The sequence below is a fragment of the Tamandua tetradactyla genome, chromosome 8 (assembly GCF_023851605.1).
Source record: "Tamandua tetradactyla isolate mTamTet1 chromosome 8, mTamTet1.pri, whole genome shotgun sequence".
NCBI lineage: Eukaryota > Metazoa > Chordata > Mammalia > Pilosa > Myrmecophagidae > Tamandua > Tamandua tetradactyla.
The window spans coordinates 92,218,036-92,235,171 of NC_135334.1; the positions used below are offsets into that span (position 1 = coordinate 92,218,036).

Here is a 17,136-nt window from a genome sequence, read left to right on the forward strand (position 1 = left end):
CTGAATGCCATACCAATTACAATGGACCATACTTGCATGTTTACTCATCTGTCTTCCAATTTGAAAATGAGTTCCTTCAGCCCAGCCCGTCTGGTACATCATCGTTATGCCCAGAATTTCTACACAATGACTGGTATGGAATAGATCTTCTATAAATACTACTGAATAAAAGAACAAATAAATGGCACATGTGATGTTCTCATGAAGACCATCCCTATGCTCCCATTCTACTCTATACTACCAACCCTGTACTTTCCTTTTGCTATTTGTCTGTTCTGGGGCAGTCCAATTTGGACAGAAGACTTGAATACAAAGCCCCTCCCACTGGGTCCGAGCACAGCCCAAAGTACAATTGGCAGCATAATTAACATTCTTTAGAGAAGGTGAACAAAGAATAGGCACAGTAACCTCTTCATATGGCCACTTATCGGGAACAGCACAAACAGAAATCCACAATAACAATGACCTAACTACAATGTTAATATTAAGTGCCCAGGAACCATTCTGATCACTCTTCATTGATTACTTTGTTGAATTTTCATAATTCTGAGAAGTATTAGTCAGATTTTATAGGTAAGGAAGCTGAAGCAGAGAGAAGATAAATGATTTGCTCAAGATCATACAGCTGGAAAAGAGTGGAGCCAGGGCTTAAATCCAGGTAGCTGCAAAGCCCAAGTGCTTTGAGAGGCAGACAGTTCATCTACTTTCTACTGCCTCTTCACACATGCAAACCTGGAAAAGGAGAACAAAGGGGGGATAATGATATGTCAGGGTGTGGACTGAGGATAAAGGAGAGCTTCTGGGACATACAGAAGGACTCCTCTTCCATGGCCTGTTTCCAAAGTGAGGTGCCTTTCTCCCTGCCCTCTTGGGGCAGGTCATAAATTATGGCTGCATCCCCATCACCACTGGTACCAGAGACACAGCAGGGGCTGCACAAGCTTTGTATAATTTAGACTGAGAGGCAGCCCACCCCAAAAGGACCAGAAATATTACCAGGAACACTTGGATGAGGACAGCCTGTCTACCTGTACTTGTAAAAAGGTCCTGGCCCTGGTATCCATCATTCCCTTAAATGGCCAAGCTAAAAGGTCTCCATTTCAACATGAGGGTCTATGCATTTACATCTTGGTGGCCACACTCCAGACATCTTGCAATAACCCCAGAACTTCAGTTACTCATAATCAGCACAGATTCAGGCCCAATCAACACAGCATGGAAGATTGGTTAGAATGTCAATATAAAGCGAAAATACAACTCTCAATACAGGCTCTACTTCTTATCGGGTACAGGTCTGACTGTTGGCCTTAACCTAGGCATGTAGAGCTGAAGAAAGCAATTACATACCTCACTCTCCATGTACTAATGTCTTTTCCATGAAAACCCAAGGTTTTTGAAAAAAAGTAATGCTTCTTTGGTTCTCTTTTATCCATCATTACAGGACATCTCTCCTGCCTACTATATCCTTTGCCTTCTGCTGGTAACAGCATTTCAATTCTCATTCCCTCATTCTCAGTCTATATGATTTGAGTACTATTGACTCTACTCTTTTCTGTCCAGTTAAAGCTCCAAAGTCTCAGTCTCGTTCAAGGGTTGACAAAGGATCCAATCCAGGCCAATCAATTAACCGTGGGACTTCAGGTAAAACCACTGGAGTGGCTGAAATGGTCCTGGGCTACAGCAACTATTTGGGAAGAAGCCATCTGAGAATGAAGCCAACACCAAAGAAAGCACATGGAGAGATAAAACTTAGCCTGAAGTTTTAATTCAGGCTGGATCTGCTGGATCTAGCTATGTTTAAATCAGTGATATCCTTGGACTTTTTTTGGGTTGTGAACTAACAAATTCCCTTTCTCACTTAAGCCAGCTTGAGTTGGGTTTATGTTACTTATACTGGAAGGAGTCCTGACTATTACATCATTTTATAATGTCACCTCTGCTCTCTAAGGGCTCTTCCAATACTAACGTTCGTGAGCCTATAAGCTTCAGCAGTAGGGATATAGGCAGAACATTCAAGGGTCAACACTTTAAGGAATAAATTTAACTACTGTAAGCTTATAAAAGGATAACTCCATTTTACAATGTACCCGTCTTATGTTTTAATTTTACTTTCTTCCTTTAATCTTCCATAACCACATCAGTGCAACCCCATTCACTGGCCTTCAAGTTGCCCAAACTGACGTTTACCTTCTTTCTATTCCTATAATTCATGAAACAGATTAAAGCCCTCAGGGCTCTCTGGGTCCCATCCCTGCCACTTACAGAAGATTTTATAATCGGGCACACTGCTCTGGGTTTCACTTGCTCTGCTGTTTCTAAGTGGTTACTCCAGTTGTGAAACCTAAGTAACTGTCCCTACTTGTTGTTCACTTCCCAAAGATAAACAGCACCTTGTCATAAAGTAAAACAGTAAAGTCAATCTGCCACCTATATGTATGACATTGGAATTAAAGGGGAAACAAGGGGAAAACCAAATAACCCTGAAGCAAGAAAGAGAGATGATAAAGACTGAGATGGTATAATCTAGGAATGCCTAGATGATAGTAACTAAATGTACAAATTTAAAAAATGCTTTTGTGTGAGGAAGAACAAAGGAATATCATTACTGCAGGGTGCTGAAAATAGATGGTAATTAATATTTTAAAATTTTAACTTATGTGTGAGACTAAAGCAAAAAATGTTTATTTGGTACAAAATTTATATTTTGACTAGTGCATTTCCTAATATAACTTATGTACACAGCTTAAGTGAATACTGTAAGTACATGGAACCTTGAGTAGGACATGAGATTTTGTTGGTTTGTCCAGAGTGATGCTGCGATAAATCCCAGAGTGATTTGAGCACTGAATAAAAAAGCGTTTGCAAAGTCCCCTTCGGGGAATTGTGAGAAAGGGGGAAAATTCAACTTCCCCAAGTTGAATTCTTGATATTCTCACAAGCAGTGTGGACAACCACAGCTATAGGCTGAGCACCCAATCTTGGGGTTTGTTCATCTGAAACAACCCCACAAAGGATAGGCTAAGCCTACTTAAAATTAGGCCTAAGAGTTACCCCCAAGAGAACCTCTTTTGTTGCTCAGATGTGGCCTCTCTCTCCAGCCAACACAACAAGCAAACTCACCACCCTCCCCCCATCTACGTGGGACATGACTCCCAGGGGTGTGGACCTTCCTAGCAACATGGGACAGAAATCCGAGAATGAGCCGAGACTCCACATCAAGGGATTGAGAAAACCTTCTCAACCAAAAGGGGGAAGAGTAAAATGAGACAAAATAAAGTGTCAATGACTGAGAGATTCCAAACAGAGTTGAGAAGTTATCCCGGAGGTTATTCTTATGCATTAAATAGATATCACCTTGTTAGTCAAGATGTAATGGAGAGGCTGAAGGGAACTGCCTGAAAATGTAGAGCTGTTTTCCAGTAGCCATGTGTCTTGAAGATGATTGTTATATATCATTAAAATGATATAGCTTTCAAAATGTGACTGTGTGATTATGAAAACCTTGTGTTTGATGCTCCTTTTATCTACCTTATCAACTGATGAGTAAAACATATGGAATGAAAATAAATAATAGGAGGAACAAATGTTAAAGTAAATTTAGATTGAAATGCTAGTGATCAATGAAAGGGAGGGGTGGGGGGTATGGTATGTATGAATTTTTTTCTGTTTTCTTTTTATTTCTTTTTCTGAATAGATAGATGCAAATGTTCCAAAAAATTATGATGATGATGAATATGCAACTATGTGATGATATTTGAATTACTGATTATATATGTAGAACAAAATGATCAAAAGTTAAGAATGTGTGTGTGTGTTTGATGTTTTTTGGTATTTTAAAAAAAAATTTTAAAACTTAAAAATTAAAAAAAAAAATAACCCTGAAGCTTGATTTAATCACGGCAACCACATTTACTACTGTTCTCACAAACACCTGACCCCAAATCATGGAGTCTACTAGCCTTTTCTAACCTTGGAGCTTATTTTACAACTATAAATCTTAGTACTTACTATGTATATACATGTAAGTATTTTGCTCCCATATATATTTTCTGAAAATAAATCTGATAGGGAAATAAATCCTCTTCTTCAAATCAATACCAGCAATTACTGCAAAACAAACCTTTAGAGGATGGCTAAAAGAATGATAGCCTGCTTGCCACTTGGCATTTTTCTAGCTTCTATAATTCGGGGATTAAGAGCAGTTCTTTATTCCATGGCTGCTGGGACTTACATAAGATACCTTGTGCCCCAAAAGTACAGGCTATGACTACAAATAAAGAAGCTGACAGTTATATTCCTTATTCCCCCACTTTACCTGACTTTAACATTTAATAAGTTATGGGATTTAGGACAAAAGGTTTTTTTTGGTTTCTCTTAGTCCCCTTGCATTCCCAGCAACTTAATGCATGACTTCTCAAATCAGGGGAAGTGTCACACAAATAGATCCGCAATGGTTGATTTAGCACAATGGCAGGAAAGAATGAAGCACCCCTCAGCTGTCAGTGACTATGTCACTCAGAGAACCTGGCCATACAGACCACAGATATATAGTTAAGATGACAACAAGCCTTTCCCAGATTGGCTACTTTTCCTGTGTGGGTCATTGCTGTCATCATGAGCACATGAACCACTGACTATTAAAAAATACAGGGGGTTGGGCCATGGTGGCCCAGTGTCAGAGTCCTCGCCTGTCATGCTGGAGACCTGGGTTAGATTCCAGGTGCCTGCCCATGCAAAAAACAAACAAACAAACAAAACCCCAGGGAATTCTTCACACCCAGTGACCAATTTGGCTATATGTGTAACTTCTCAAACATGACAAATCCAGAGGTTTAGAATCAGTCAGAACTGGATTCAAGACCCGGCTCCAGCACATATAAGCTGTGTGACCCTGGGTAAGTCCCCAACCTCTCCAGCCTCAGGTTCCTCATCCGTAAAATGGGGATAATAACAGTCCCTACCTCCCTACATTGCGCGGATCTAAGGAGACAATGTACATAAAGAACATGGCACAGTGTCTGGCACACAGTATGCCCTCAAGTACAAATGCACCAAATATCCAATATCTCTTCTCTCCTTCCTCCTTGCCCCAATTTTTTAAAAAGCAGCAACATTCCGACCAAAACACTTCCATTTCTAACCTCCCTTATAGCTGAGGGTGACCATGTGATATAGATTAGGCCAATAAGACATAAGCAGAAATTGCTGAGTAGGTCTTCCTATAAAGTCTTTTTTAAAGGCAGGCAGGCTCAGATGGCCAGATAGCCCTGGCGAAGTAGCCATTTGTAATTGCTAGGAGACAAAAAATAAAAATGAACACTATACAAGCTAAAAACAGGGTGGAAAGTGAGAAAGAGCCTGGATACCTAATGGCATCATGGCATCAGCACAGACTGCCTACCTGTGGACTCTTGTTACGTGAAAAATCTAAAACCTAATTGATCATGCCATCCTAAATTGGGTTGTTCTATTACCAGCATCTAAAAGCAATCCCTAATGGATACTAAGGAATAGGCTTACTATTGGCCGAGGTTGGGCCACTCCATTTTCAGTGCATCACAGCAACACTAACATGACTACTTAGAGCAAATCCTTGTTTCCCCCTGCAAGTGGGAAGAGCATATATTTCAGACTGGGGAAACTTTTTCAAAAGAACTTCAAAATTAAACAGATCTTATGAGGCAACTGTGCACTGATTATTATTTTATTCTCCTTCTAAACTCTTTACCTCAGCAGGAATTAAGGAACAGTATTTCCCTCTATCTTAATGCTAAAAAAAAGTCCCAACATCTTAAATCTTATCCAAATATTTTAAGTGGGAAGTAGATAACAGCTCCTTGGGGCTGGAAGGAACTTGGTCCAATTAGCAGACACAGCCCTTCTGTAATAATCTCGCTGGAAGAATCTCCCCACTCACCTTACCAAAATGACCAAGTCAGCAGCCAAAGAAAAAGGGCCACACTATTAACATTCTTAGAGAGTTTGATCTGAGCCAGGCCAGGTGGCAGAAGTCCTGCCAGGGGAAACAGCTCAGCCTGTACTGACAGACACTAAAGTCCTAAGAATTGAGACCAGTCTCAGGACTATAGTGGGCTCAAAAGCAGAACTCACCCTGGGTAGAGTTAGCAAGCTGAAGAGAAAAGGACCCAAAGTAACCAGGGATCCCTAAGGCAGGCTTGCTTGGTTGAATTAGTGCCCAGTATTTGAGAAAGGAGATGGCTGGAGAAAAAGAGAAACAGAAGTCACTTCTTCTTTTCCCCAGAATTAAATAGGGCAGGCCTCCTGGGATGGGGGAAGATATCCGACTGCCTTTCAGGCTCTGCTCTACTTTAAATTAACAGTAAAGGATCTGACAACTCTGACCACACACTCCACGATTCTCTGTGCGACCCTTCCCCAGAGAAGACCAAGGCTGCAGAATAAAGGAAATTATGCAGACTGCCGGACTGCCAACCCGAGACTTAGTTGAATGGCTACTGGCAAAGTCCTTTGTAGAGCTTTGTTTTCCCTCTTGTGAGGTCTTAAGGACTGACAACCACACATAAAGGGGAGGACAGATATTCAGTGTTCATTCCTACCTGGAGAATCTTTTCCTTTTCCTATTGCCTTGGCAAGACATGACTAATTGTCCCAGTTCAATCTGACCAGTCTAGACCTCTGCACACATCAAGTTCCCTTATATTCCATCTTCCTATGGCAATCGCGGTTTGGGTCATATATTTTTGTGGTCAATGATCACAGCTGGGTTATTACCATACGCTGTGTGTGACTATGCACCAGAAACTTGACAAAGACCATCTCTAATCTCTACAACAATCTTGCAAGGTCAGTGTTGATTGTAAAGCCCAGATCAGCTGAGGGCACTCACACATGAATACTTATAATCGCTTGCAATATACTGTCTCTGCTGAAGGATGGGAGTGATGGCAGGGGCAGCAGTGGCGGCAGCGGCAGCAGCAGCCTGATCACCAACTGAGAACCTTCTAAATGCAAAACCCTGAGCAAGGCACTTTAAGTCTATTACATCTTCTTATCATCATACAAGCCCATAAGGTTAGAGATTTTATTATTCTTTCATTGTAGATAATAAAAGTGAAGCTCCAGAGAGGTTGGAAAACTTACCCCAGATCGTGTAACCAGCGACATAAACAGAATTCAAACCCCATCTGATCTGACTCTAAAGCCTGAGCACTGCACTAAGCTGAGCTCATGTTTATAAATCACTTCTGCCAAGGGTCCAGAAGTGCTTGTCCAGCCTAGGTCCTGTCCTGCTAGACCTTTCCCAAGATGATCAGCATTTAAAAGGCCAAAGATTTAATTTTCTAAAGAGAAAGCAGATAGCCCAAAAATGTTAGGTCATTTCTGAGCAGGCTGATTCCCCATATGTTAGTCCCAGAGCTGCTCAGAGCTCTCAGCTATCCTAAGTCCTTACTCACATATCTTTTGGATGAAGATTTCACAGTGGTTTTGTTCATCCTCTCATTTACCCACCCACCCAGCCAGCCAAATATCCACTCACCCTGACATCAACTGAATATTTACTATGTGCCAGACACTGTACCATGTGGTGGTGATAGGATCAATGTGACCTACACAGTTTCCATTTTCAAGGAGCTTACAGTGTAGCAGGGGCGAACAATGAGAAATCAGACACATATAACTCTAATATGAAAGATGTATGGTTACAGAATGACAGGGAGCTAAAAGCAGGGGCAATGATTGCTAAATAGTCAGAAAAGGAAGAAATGGTGTCTAAGCCAAGACCTGAAGGATGGGTGAAAGTTGTCCCAATAAGGGTAAGAGGACCAAGGAGCAGATAAGCACGACCCAGAGGGACACTAGTATTTCAGGACCTCTACTTACCTCCCAGATCTCACCAAAGCCTTTACTCACTTTGATTTAGCCATACTCTCAATCTTTCTGTTTCTTGAACAAGATAAGCTCATTCTTGCCTCAGGCCATTTGTATAAGCCATTCCTTCTGCCCAGAAAACTCTTCCCCAAAGTTCTGCATGTCGGCCTCCTTGTGTCAGTCAGGCCTCAGCTCCACAGCATCCTCTTATAGAGGCCTTCTTTGATCACCCAAACAAAAGTGGCTCCTCCCTGCCCCTCATCCCTTCTTACCCACATAACCCAGTTTTACTGCCTTCATGCACAGATCATGACATAAAAACATCCTGCTGATTTATCTGCCTGCTGGTTGATGGTCTGTCTCCCCCACCTCCAGAAGGTAGGTGGCTTGGGACCTTGCTTCTGTCATTGAACACCGCTATACTCTCAGCATCTTTGATAGTGCCCGACAGTACGCCTTCAATAAATATTTGTGGAATAGAAGACTAAATGGATAACTTGTCAATAAATGCATCAATCCAAGTTACTAAAAGCTCAATATGGCTGGGGTGTAGAGAATGGATAATGGCAAGAGATGAGCAAAAGGTGTCTGTAAGGACCAGGCCCATGCAGGTCTTCAAATGTATACCAATGGTCAGTTCACTTCAACAAAGAGAACATGGAGCTGGGAAACACTACTAATACCAAATGTCATGTACACAATGAGTCAGGCAATGTTGACACACTTAAACATGCCATGTGAAATCCATTTCCAGTCACTGGAAAATCCTGCCCTTATGCTCCTTAGAGATTGCCCTCATATTTTGAGGCCTCACTGAATGAAGAACACTGTCAAAGGGGCCTCAAAACTGAATAGGTGACCCTATAGAGAAGGATGCAGCCCAGAAATGAGGTCCGGCTAAAGATACACCCTGAAATTTTCAGGACCACCCTGCCCTCTCCAAGTCTCCAATCCTGCTCATATTCGTCCTCTGCTTTCTCTCAAGGAATTAATTACCAACAGCCAACAGACTCAGGAATTTCAAGATCCCTAACTATGTCCTTGTTTGGACCACTCAAGGGAAGGGACAGCTGGAAGACAGTGCCTGTGTCAGCCCTCAGCAGAGTGGTGGACAGTACGTGGCATATTTTCAGCTTGCAAGATCTTTCTTATCTGCCCACTATCTTCTCCCAAGGTTGGTCCCTTCCACCACTCATCAGAGAGGAAAATCTGAGAAACACACATGCACAAGTTTCCCTGGCTGTGAAATCTAGGCACATTTCACCCCTCTGGGTCTTAGTATTTCTTTTGTTTAATTAAGAGACTGGACTGCATAACTTTTAGGGGACCTTTCAGCTCTGACAGGCAAATATGTTAGCCATTTATACATTCCCCTCCAGGAAGTATTCACTGTTAAAAAGGACTTCATGTAAACTCATATATATAAAATAAAGATTAGAGGTTACCGAGATATAGAATGAGGCTAAAGAATGGAGAGCAGTTGCTTAACATGTGCAGAATGTTTAATTAGGGTGAACTTAAATGTTTCGAAATGGATAGAGGTAACAGCAGCTCATTATTGTGAGAATAATTAACAGTACTGAATGGTGTATGAATGTGGTGGAAAAGGGAAGATTAGAGTCATGTATGTCACCAGAAGGAAAGTTGAAGGTTAGAACATGGGAATGTATTACACAGTGATTCTTGTGGTGGGTCAACTGTACCAATATAAAAGAGTTCTTTTATGAACTAGAACAAATGTATGACACTATTATAAGGAGTTAATAGAGGGGTATGTGGGAAAAAAATGAACCTACTGCGAATTACGGCCTATAGTTAACAGTAACATTTTAATATTCTATCATTGACAGTATAACAAATGTACCACACCAATATATGGGTCAATCATGGAGTAGCGGTGATGTTAAGTGGTGTGGGAGGATTTGAGTTTTCTTTTTTATTTTTATTTCTTTTCTGGAGATATGAAAATGTTCTAAAATTGATCATGAGGATGTAAGCACAACTATGTGATGATACTGCGAGAAAGTGATTACATACTTGAGATGGTTTGTATGGTGTATGAATATATCTCAATAAAATCACATTTTTAAAAAAAAGGACTTCAAAGAGAAGGCAATGCTTAATACCAGAGAATGAGTGGTGGAATTTCAGGTACCCAAGAGGACTCCTTGGGGTCCCATCCTAGTGTAAAAAGAGCTCTGGCAGGGACCGTGCAGGACTGACCTCTTCAGTGACGATCGAGACAGCACCTGTGCAGCCTGGTTCATCGCCCTCACCCAAGCGTTCATGTCCTCCTGGGTGTCGGCACTGAAGTAGTAGGTCCGCATGCCCGAGTGCTCAGCCTGGGGGCCCACCGTGGAACTGTTATAGATGAGCGCTCGCATTCCTGTGTGCACGGCCTGGAAGCATGTAGATGGAAACCCAGGTCAGTGAGAGGTTAGTGCACAACAGTTCACTTCCAGGCACAAAACAAGGAGACATTCTGGCCATGTGCCATTCCCCCCTCCTCCCGAATCACAGACTAAAAGTCCAAGCACCGCCCAGAATGGTGTTTCCACACTGGAAAAACGTCATGGACTGGATTCCCTTTTCTTAATACAGTCGGGGTCTGTTCTGTACAGTTAAAGACCTGCAGCTGAACCTGTTTCCTATTTATCTTTCTCCCATTTAGGGATGGTCACATAGACAAGGCTTGAATGAGAAACAGTTTTTTGTTTTTTTTAAAGTTATTTCATAGAATCAGACTCTTGGGAATCCCTGCTTTGGGTTTTCTGAAACATGGGATTCCTGCTTTGGCTATGATCAGACTGCCATTGAGTCAAATCAGCTGTAGCTGCAGGCAGCTTGGTGTGGATGCTCACCATGCTCTATGGTCAGGTGTGAAATATGACGTGTGCCCCTCAAAGAAGCTGTTACTCTGTCTCAACAAAAGAGGCACTGCAAAGTTCAACAGAACTGTTTAACACTTATCTAAAAATTCTTGAGCACCCACTGTGCTAGGAGGCCTCAAGGTTCTATGCTTTTCACATGTATTCTTACATAGAACCCATGAAGAGGTACCAGGGATAGCCACTGAAAAGGAACTGGGATGATTTATGAATAGGTGGCAATGCCAGTCTTTCCCCTTGGGTTCTGATAAACTGGGGCTTGTATTTTAAATTTGTAAGAAGAAACCTCACCAAATCTACAGAGGAAGATGACTTGAGAAAGGAAGATCTGCTAAGTGCCTACTATGTGTCTTCTGGGTAGTTCCAGAACCATAATCTCATTTTAATCCAACAATTTTGTGAGGAGACAGACTCTGTTTTACAGATACAGCAAATGAAGCTCTGAGCTGTTAAGTAGCTTTCTCAGATTTCCACAACCAGTAACAAATTCCTCACTTGTCACTCTCTGACATTATTCACTTCATAAACTTGTTTATTTATCATCTGTCTGCTTCCTTTGGAACATAAGCTTTATGCAACCATATTTGGTTCATCATGTGTCTCCACAGGAACAGTGCCTGGCACATAGTAGATGCTCAATATATATTTGTTGAATGAATGAATGATGAGTTGGAGCCAGGATTCATATCCAGGCCTGTTTGACTCTTAATCCAGGGCCTACCCAGAAATGAGTGTGATTATATAGATCATCAGTCCCATAATCTAGATCCAGAGTAAAAGGTAGAATCTATGCAAGGATCAGTCAGAGCAAATAAAATGAGAGAACCAATTAAAAGCTGGAAATAGCATCCTTCTAGAATTACTAACAGTCATGGATGAAAAGGTCTACTCAGATGAACTGTCAGCAATTGCTTCTTCTCCCCATATTCCTAATCATTCAGGTCCTGAGTTCATATTAAACATAGTCCTGCTTCTGACATTTAGACAACTGGGTCCATCCAGCCCAGTACTAAAGGAGTTTGGCCCATAGCCAAGTGCCTCTGTTGAAGCAAGCCTGTTTTCCCTCCTTGATTGTGTAAGATATCATGCACGGCCCAGGAAGGAGTTCTCCTATTTTAGCATGGTGGAAATGTGACGAAAAAAAAAACAAAAAACAGAATGAGAAGGAACTTGGGCATGTTTTACTGTGAATCGGCAGTTCTTAAAAGTTCCCCAGGACAATGGCCACATTAGATCTCTGACACGTCCTTCCAGACTTTCAATGTAAGCACACAGGGCTCTAGGGCAGGTGCTCACCCCACCAGACACAAGACCATCCACAGGTATAGGGAGCCCTCTCTATAGAGAGTAAGTCTTTGCTGCATAAGAGCTCACATAGCCAGCCTTGTCCAAGAGATCAACATGGAACACACCACAGACATACAAGGCTATGCATGTCTGTCTGCAAATGGGTCTTGGGAGTTACACCCATCATTACAGAGGAAATAAACACCACAGCAAATGTAATTTTATTCACTAATCAAACTCTCAGCATATGTCATGCCTAGCCTCTCTGAAAAAGATGTTCTCAACTACATTCTATCTGTGCTTAAGCACAGCAGATGTATAAAATGTGAAGGCAGGAAGGGGGTTTGCATTTCATCTGGCCAGGTGAATGAAGTCCAAAGTGCCCTAAAGCCTGTGGGAAGACGCCAGAGCCAACCCTGGCCTAGCTTCATCTTCAAGAGGCTCCCTTCCCCTCTGCTCTTCCCTTTCCAATTAATGCAATCCCACTAGGCATCTTCTGTGTGAGTGAACAGAGACCATGCTATGCAAACGAGATGCAGAGCAAGAAAGAATTTTCCTAAAAAGCATGATGCCCCTAGGAGGTGATTACTCTTCTGGCTCTTATAGCTCATGTCTTGACACAGCATCGGGGAAGGGAGCCTGAAATTCTTACAATTCAAGCTCCCAACATTAGCCTTTAGAACATAGAAAGCCAGGTATTTGGGGGAAATATAGGAGCACTTGAAAGGCCAGACCCTATCAACTGACTGAATCATCCTCTTATTCAACAATAATTTATCATTTACTTGGTGCTTACTATGTGAAAAACACTGACTAAAAGTTGGGGAGAGAGACTTAAACAAGGCCAAGACAGTTTACAGGCAACTAGAAGAGAAGAGCCATAGACAAGTAAGTTACTACTGTATAAATGTTATCAAGAAGACATTTGGGATGCCATGAAAGAAGTCTGACCTGGGGCAGACTTACCTGAGGAAACAATACCTAAGCCGCATTGTACAACACATAAGATATCTACAGATATTTAAGTAGGAGTTCAGGGAGGGAATGTGCTATGGCCCCAAAATGGAGCCACAGCACGTGTTTCAGGATGAGGCTGGTGTGACTGGGACAGAAAAACTGAGAGAAAAGCAGCATGATATGAGGCTAACGAAGTTGGCAGAGACAGACTGTCAGGTCATGTTAGGGTTTTGGCTTCATTTGAAAGAGCAATGAGAAGCTATTAAAGGGTTTTAAGTTATAAGATGTTGTGATCAGCTTTTGTTTGGAAAGATCAGTCTGGCTGCAGTAGGAGAAGTTGGAGCAGGGCAGGAGCAGGAGAGGGCAAATGGGTCAGGAGGCCCCAGCAGGAGCACAGGTGAGAGAAGGTGGTGGAGGCAGACAAGGAGAGGGGTGGGCAGAGTCTGGAGAGAACTAGCAGGTAATGTTGGCAGGAACTGGTGATGAGTTGGATATGGGAGATGAAAGAATGGCAAGTGTCAAGAATAAGACTCTAGGGTTCATGGCTTGTAAAGACAGTGGTGCCCATTTGTTGAGATAAAGAAAAGAACCTCCAACTTTTTGGCTGATATGAGCAGCACAGTGAACTGGGGAAGAACTTGGGCTTGTGGAGTGAGACATCCAGAGATCCAAGGTGGGATCTGTCTCTTATCTACCAGGTAACACTGGGCAAATTGCACAAGCTCCCTGTGCTTCTTTTTCATCTTTAAAATGGTACTGTAGCTAACAATAGTATTTAACTTGTAAGGCTGTGTGAGGATGAACTGAGATATTGTAAACATAGTATTTAGAACACAGCATGGCATTTGTAAGATTCAAAAGATATGGGTTAATGTTATTACAGAAACAGTTATTTGTACAACCTGAAGTTAGCTAAATGAGCTTCCTGGCAACTTTATAAACTCCTCCCAACTCCCTAATCAATATCTTATAGAGGACTAAACAAGTAAACCCAAACCCACCATAATTTCAGAAAAGTAAGCAGCATCACTGACCACAACTCCTATTACAAAAGATGATTCCATGTGGTCCCTCCAAAATAGGACTAGACCCATCTACTTAAGGAGAACTAGCTGATGGGCCAGTTTTCCTGATGAAGCACTGGATGGGTAAAGCAACCATTTACACAGCGCAGTGAGACAAGTGTGGCGTGAGACAAGTGTGATAGAAGAAGGGTAGCTAACCTGTCTGGGGAGCTCACAGAAGAGTTCCCAAAAGAGATGACCCGAGAAAATAAGAGCTGGGGAAGGGTACTCCAGGCTGTGACTGAGGTATGAGCAAAGGCCTATCGGGAAGAAATGTCCTGGGACCTTCAGGTAATAGCATATGACTAGAAGGAAGGTGAAAAAGGAGTGGCTAAAAATGAGGTTTGAGAGAGAAGCTAGGGCTTGTAAGCCATAGTTGAGCTTTATCCTGGAGGTAACACAGAGTACAACCTGTATAGATTTGCAATTTAGAAAAGGTATACAGGATGAACTAGAGAGCGCAGAGCAGTCAGAGGGGGTAGCAGAGACAGCAACATCTACAGAATGGGTAATATGAGCTAAACCTTGTTCTAGCAGTGTTACTTAGGACAGGGATGACGGTGACTGACACAAAATACTGGCAGAGGTAGTGGAGAGCAGGAGGCAGATTTGAGAGATGGACAAAGTGAAGTTGAAAAGGCTTGAGGTGACTCATTGGAGGTGGAGTAGGATGGTGAAAAAGGTAGCTCTTTCTTGTTCTCTTTTATCCGTTAATAACCCAAAGCTGATGCAAACTTTAAAATATAAGCCTCACAGAGGCAATGTGCTGGTTTGAAACTGTTGTATACCCCCAGAAAAGCCATGTTCTTTAATCCTAATTCAATATTATTGGGTGGGGTATTTCTGATTATTTTATTTCATGGAGATGTAACCCACCCAATTGTGGGTGGCACCTTTGTATTGGGTGGTTTCCATGGAGATGTGTTTCCATCCATTCAAGGTGGGGTTGCTTACTGGAGTCCTTTAAGAAGGAGCCATTTTGAGAAAAGCTTTAGAGCCAACATGCAATCCGGACATTTGGAGATGTAGAAGGAAACTTCTACAACCTTAATTTGGATATTCCTATGGTCTTAGAACTGTAAACTAGCAACTTAATAAATTTCCTTTTTAAAGGTCCTTCCATTTCTGGTATATTGCATTCTGGCAGCATTAGCAAACTAAAACAGGCAAGGATTTTGTCCTTTTCATTGTTGATCCCCAGCATTTATAATACTGCCAAGTGGAACAACAGAGCTTAATAAATGTTTGTTGAATTTAAATAAATAAGTAAAAAGTCAAATCTCTTGGCTGGCCTTTGGCCAGAAATTCTAGAGCAAGGGTCTTAATTTTTTTTGTGTGGCATGGATTTTTCTCAACAGTCTGAGAAGACCTATGACCCCTTCTCAGAATGATTTTAAATGCATAAACACATATTATACTGAAAATAGCTATTGAAATATTTTTACAAGAATTTTTGACATAGTAATATAGGTCCTTCCTTAATAATGTATTATATAACAAATCTAGTGGTAGATGTAATAATTACTGTAATTTCAAAGTGGCAATGAATATAAATGGTATTACAAGATATTTGTAACAACTGAAATACATGAAAATATCTATAATTCCTATTGATGACCAAGTCACAGGTATTGCAGGTGCCTATTTTATCTGTTTTCTTAATTGAAAGAAATGTTATATATCAGTTGAGTTTTAAAAATAAAGATGATTCATGCATGGACTCTTTGGGGTCTACAGATCTCAGGTTAAGAGGCCTTGGTCTAGAGAGTGAGAAGAAGGTTCAAAGGGAAGCACTGCAGGCTTTTCCCCTATAGAAGGCCTTAGACCCTTAGATGCGTAGGGGTGTTTTCTGTTCTGGATCCTGGATGCCCAGAACAAGCAGAGCCAAGCCTTGCTGAGAGGTGACCAACAGGCTGAGGGAGCCTGTGCATCCAGGAGGGGCTCTGTTGGGAGGTCCCCTGGAAAGCCAGCAAAGCATGGAATGCCTGTCGGCCAGGGCAAGCCAGAATGGCTCCTAGAAGCCTCCAATAGCCCTGCTTGGCTCACCCTGCAGACCAGGCTGAATCTCAGGGTGTACCTAGCAGGCAGCTTCCATGGCAATGCCTAGGGGCTGTCCAACTGCAGACACAGTTGAAAAAGAATGATAAAGAGAGGCCAATATGACCTTTCAGGCTATGCCTACCTACTACCATGGTTCTTACTCTGAACAATGTCAGGCAAGGTACCCCAAAACAGTCAGAGAATTTCACTCTTGATTCATAAAGGATCCAACATCAGAGGCAGGTGCAAGGCCCAGGACACAAAATACAGTGTACTCCTCAACAGTCCCAAAGTCCTGGATCCTGAACTGCCCCAGGGCTACCTTTGGGCTCCTAGAAGAACGATGCCACAACCCAAAGGGAAAGGTAACTCTCTCACACCCAGGAAAGCACAGCCCTTTCTGGGGAACTAGCTGGACATCACCATATCTGTCTGCAGTTACTTTTCTCTGCTCTCAGACCCTGAGGGTACCGAGGACCCTCAAACCACACATGCCTCCTGTCTCCCAGAACAACGATTTAGGGAACACTCTCGGTGAATTCTTTCTAAGAAAAAGAAAAATAAACAAAAAAGCCTAAGACACATAAAAGATGTTTTCCTAGAGTCTATTTTCACACCTTCCAGTGAAGTGTTAGGATGAAATAGACATAGTTATGATAAATTACTTTGAGGATATTCCATTGCTGTCCCCCCCCAAATCACAGACATTACCCCAGTTATTTGCCTGATGTTCAACTCTAGAAAGAAAGGTTTTCTGATAGATGGCTTTCAGGTTGCAAAAAGCCAGTCTGATGCCCGCTGAACAAAATCTTTAGAGTTAGCAATAAGCAGGGGATGTTCTCTTTTAAATAAAAGAATTTCTACGATGACAACATTCAAACAACCACCTCCCACTTTCTGCAATGTGTGCGCACAAGGTACCAAAATAAGATGTGGAAGCAAAAACAGAGACGAAGAGAAAGAAATCATCCCCCTCCTTATAAAAACATAGAATTCGGAGTCAAGTTCTAGCTCTACCAGCTTTCAGCTTTGTGGCCTTGGGCAAAGTT

General features: G+C 42.0%; 1 protein-coding gene across 6 annotated transcripts in view; it reads right to left on the reverse strand.

The window, feature by feature from the left end:
- PLEKHA7 (pleckstrin homology domain containing A7) overlaps positions 1-17,136 on the reverse strand; it is a 226,942-nt gene that overhangs the window by 49,098 nt on the left and 160,708 nt on the right. For all 6 annotated transcript variants that reach the window (XM_077114128.1, XM_077114124.1, XM_077114126.1 and 3 more), the window contains one exon: positions 10,075-10,250. In XM_077114128.1, the coding sequence (XP_076970243.1) occupies positions 10,075-10,250 (176 nt within the window). The remainder of the gene's footprint in view (positions 1-10,074; positions 10,251-17,136) is intronic.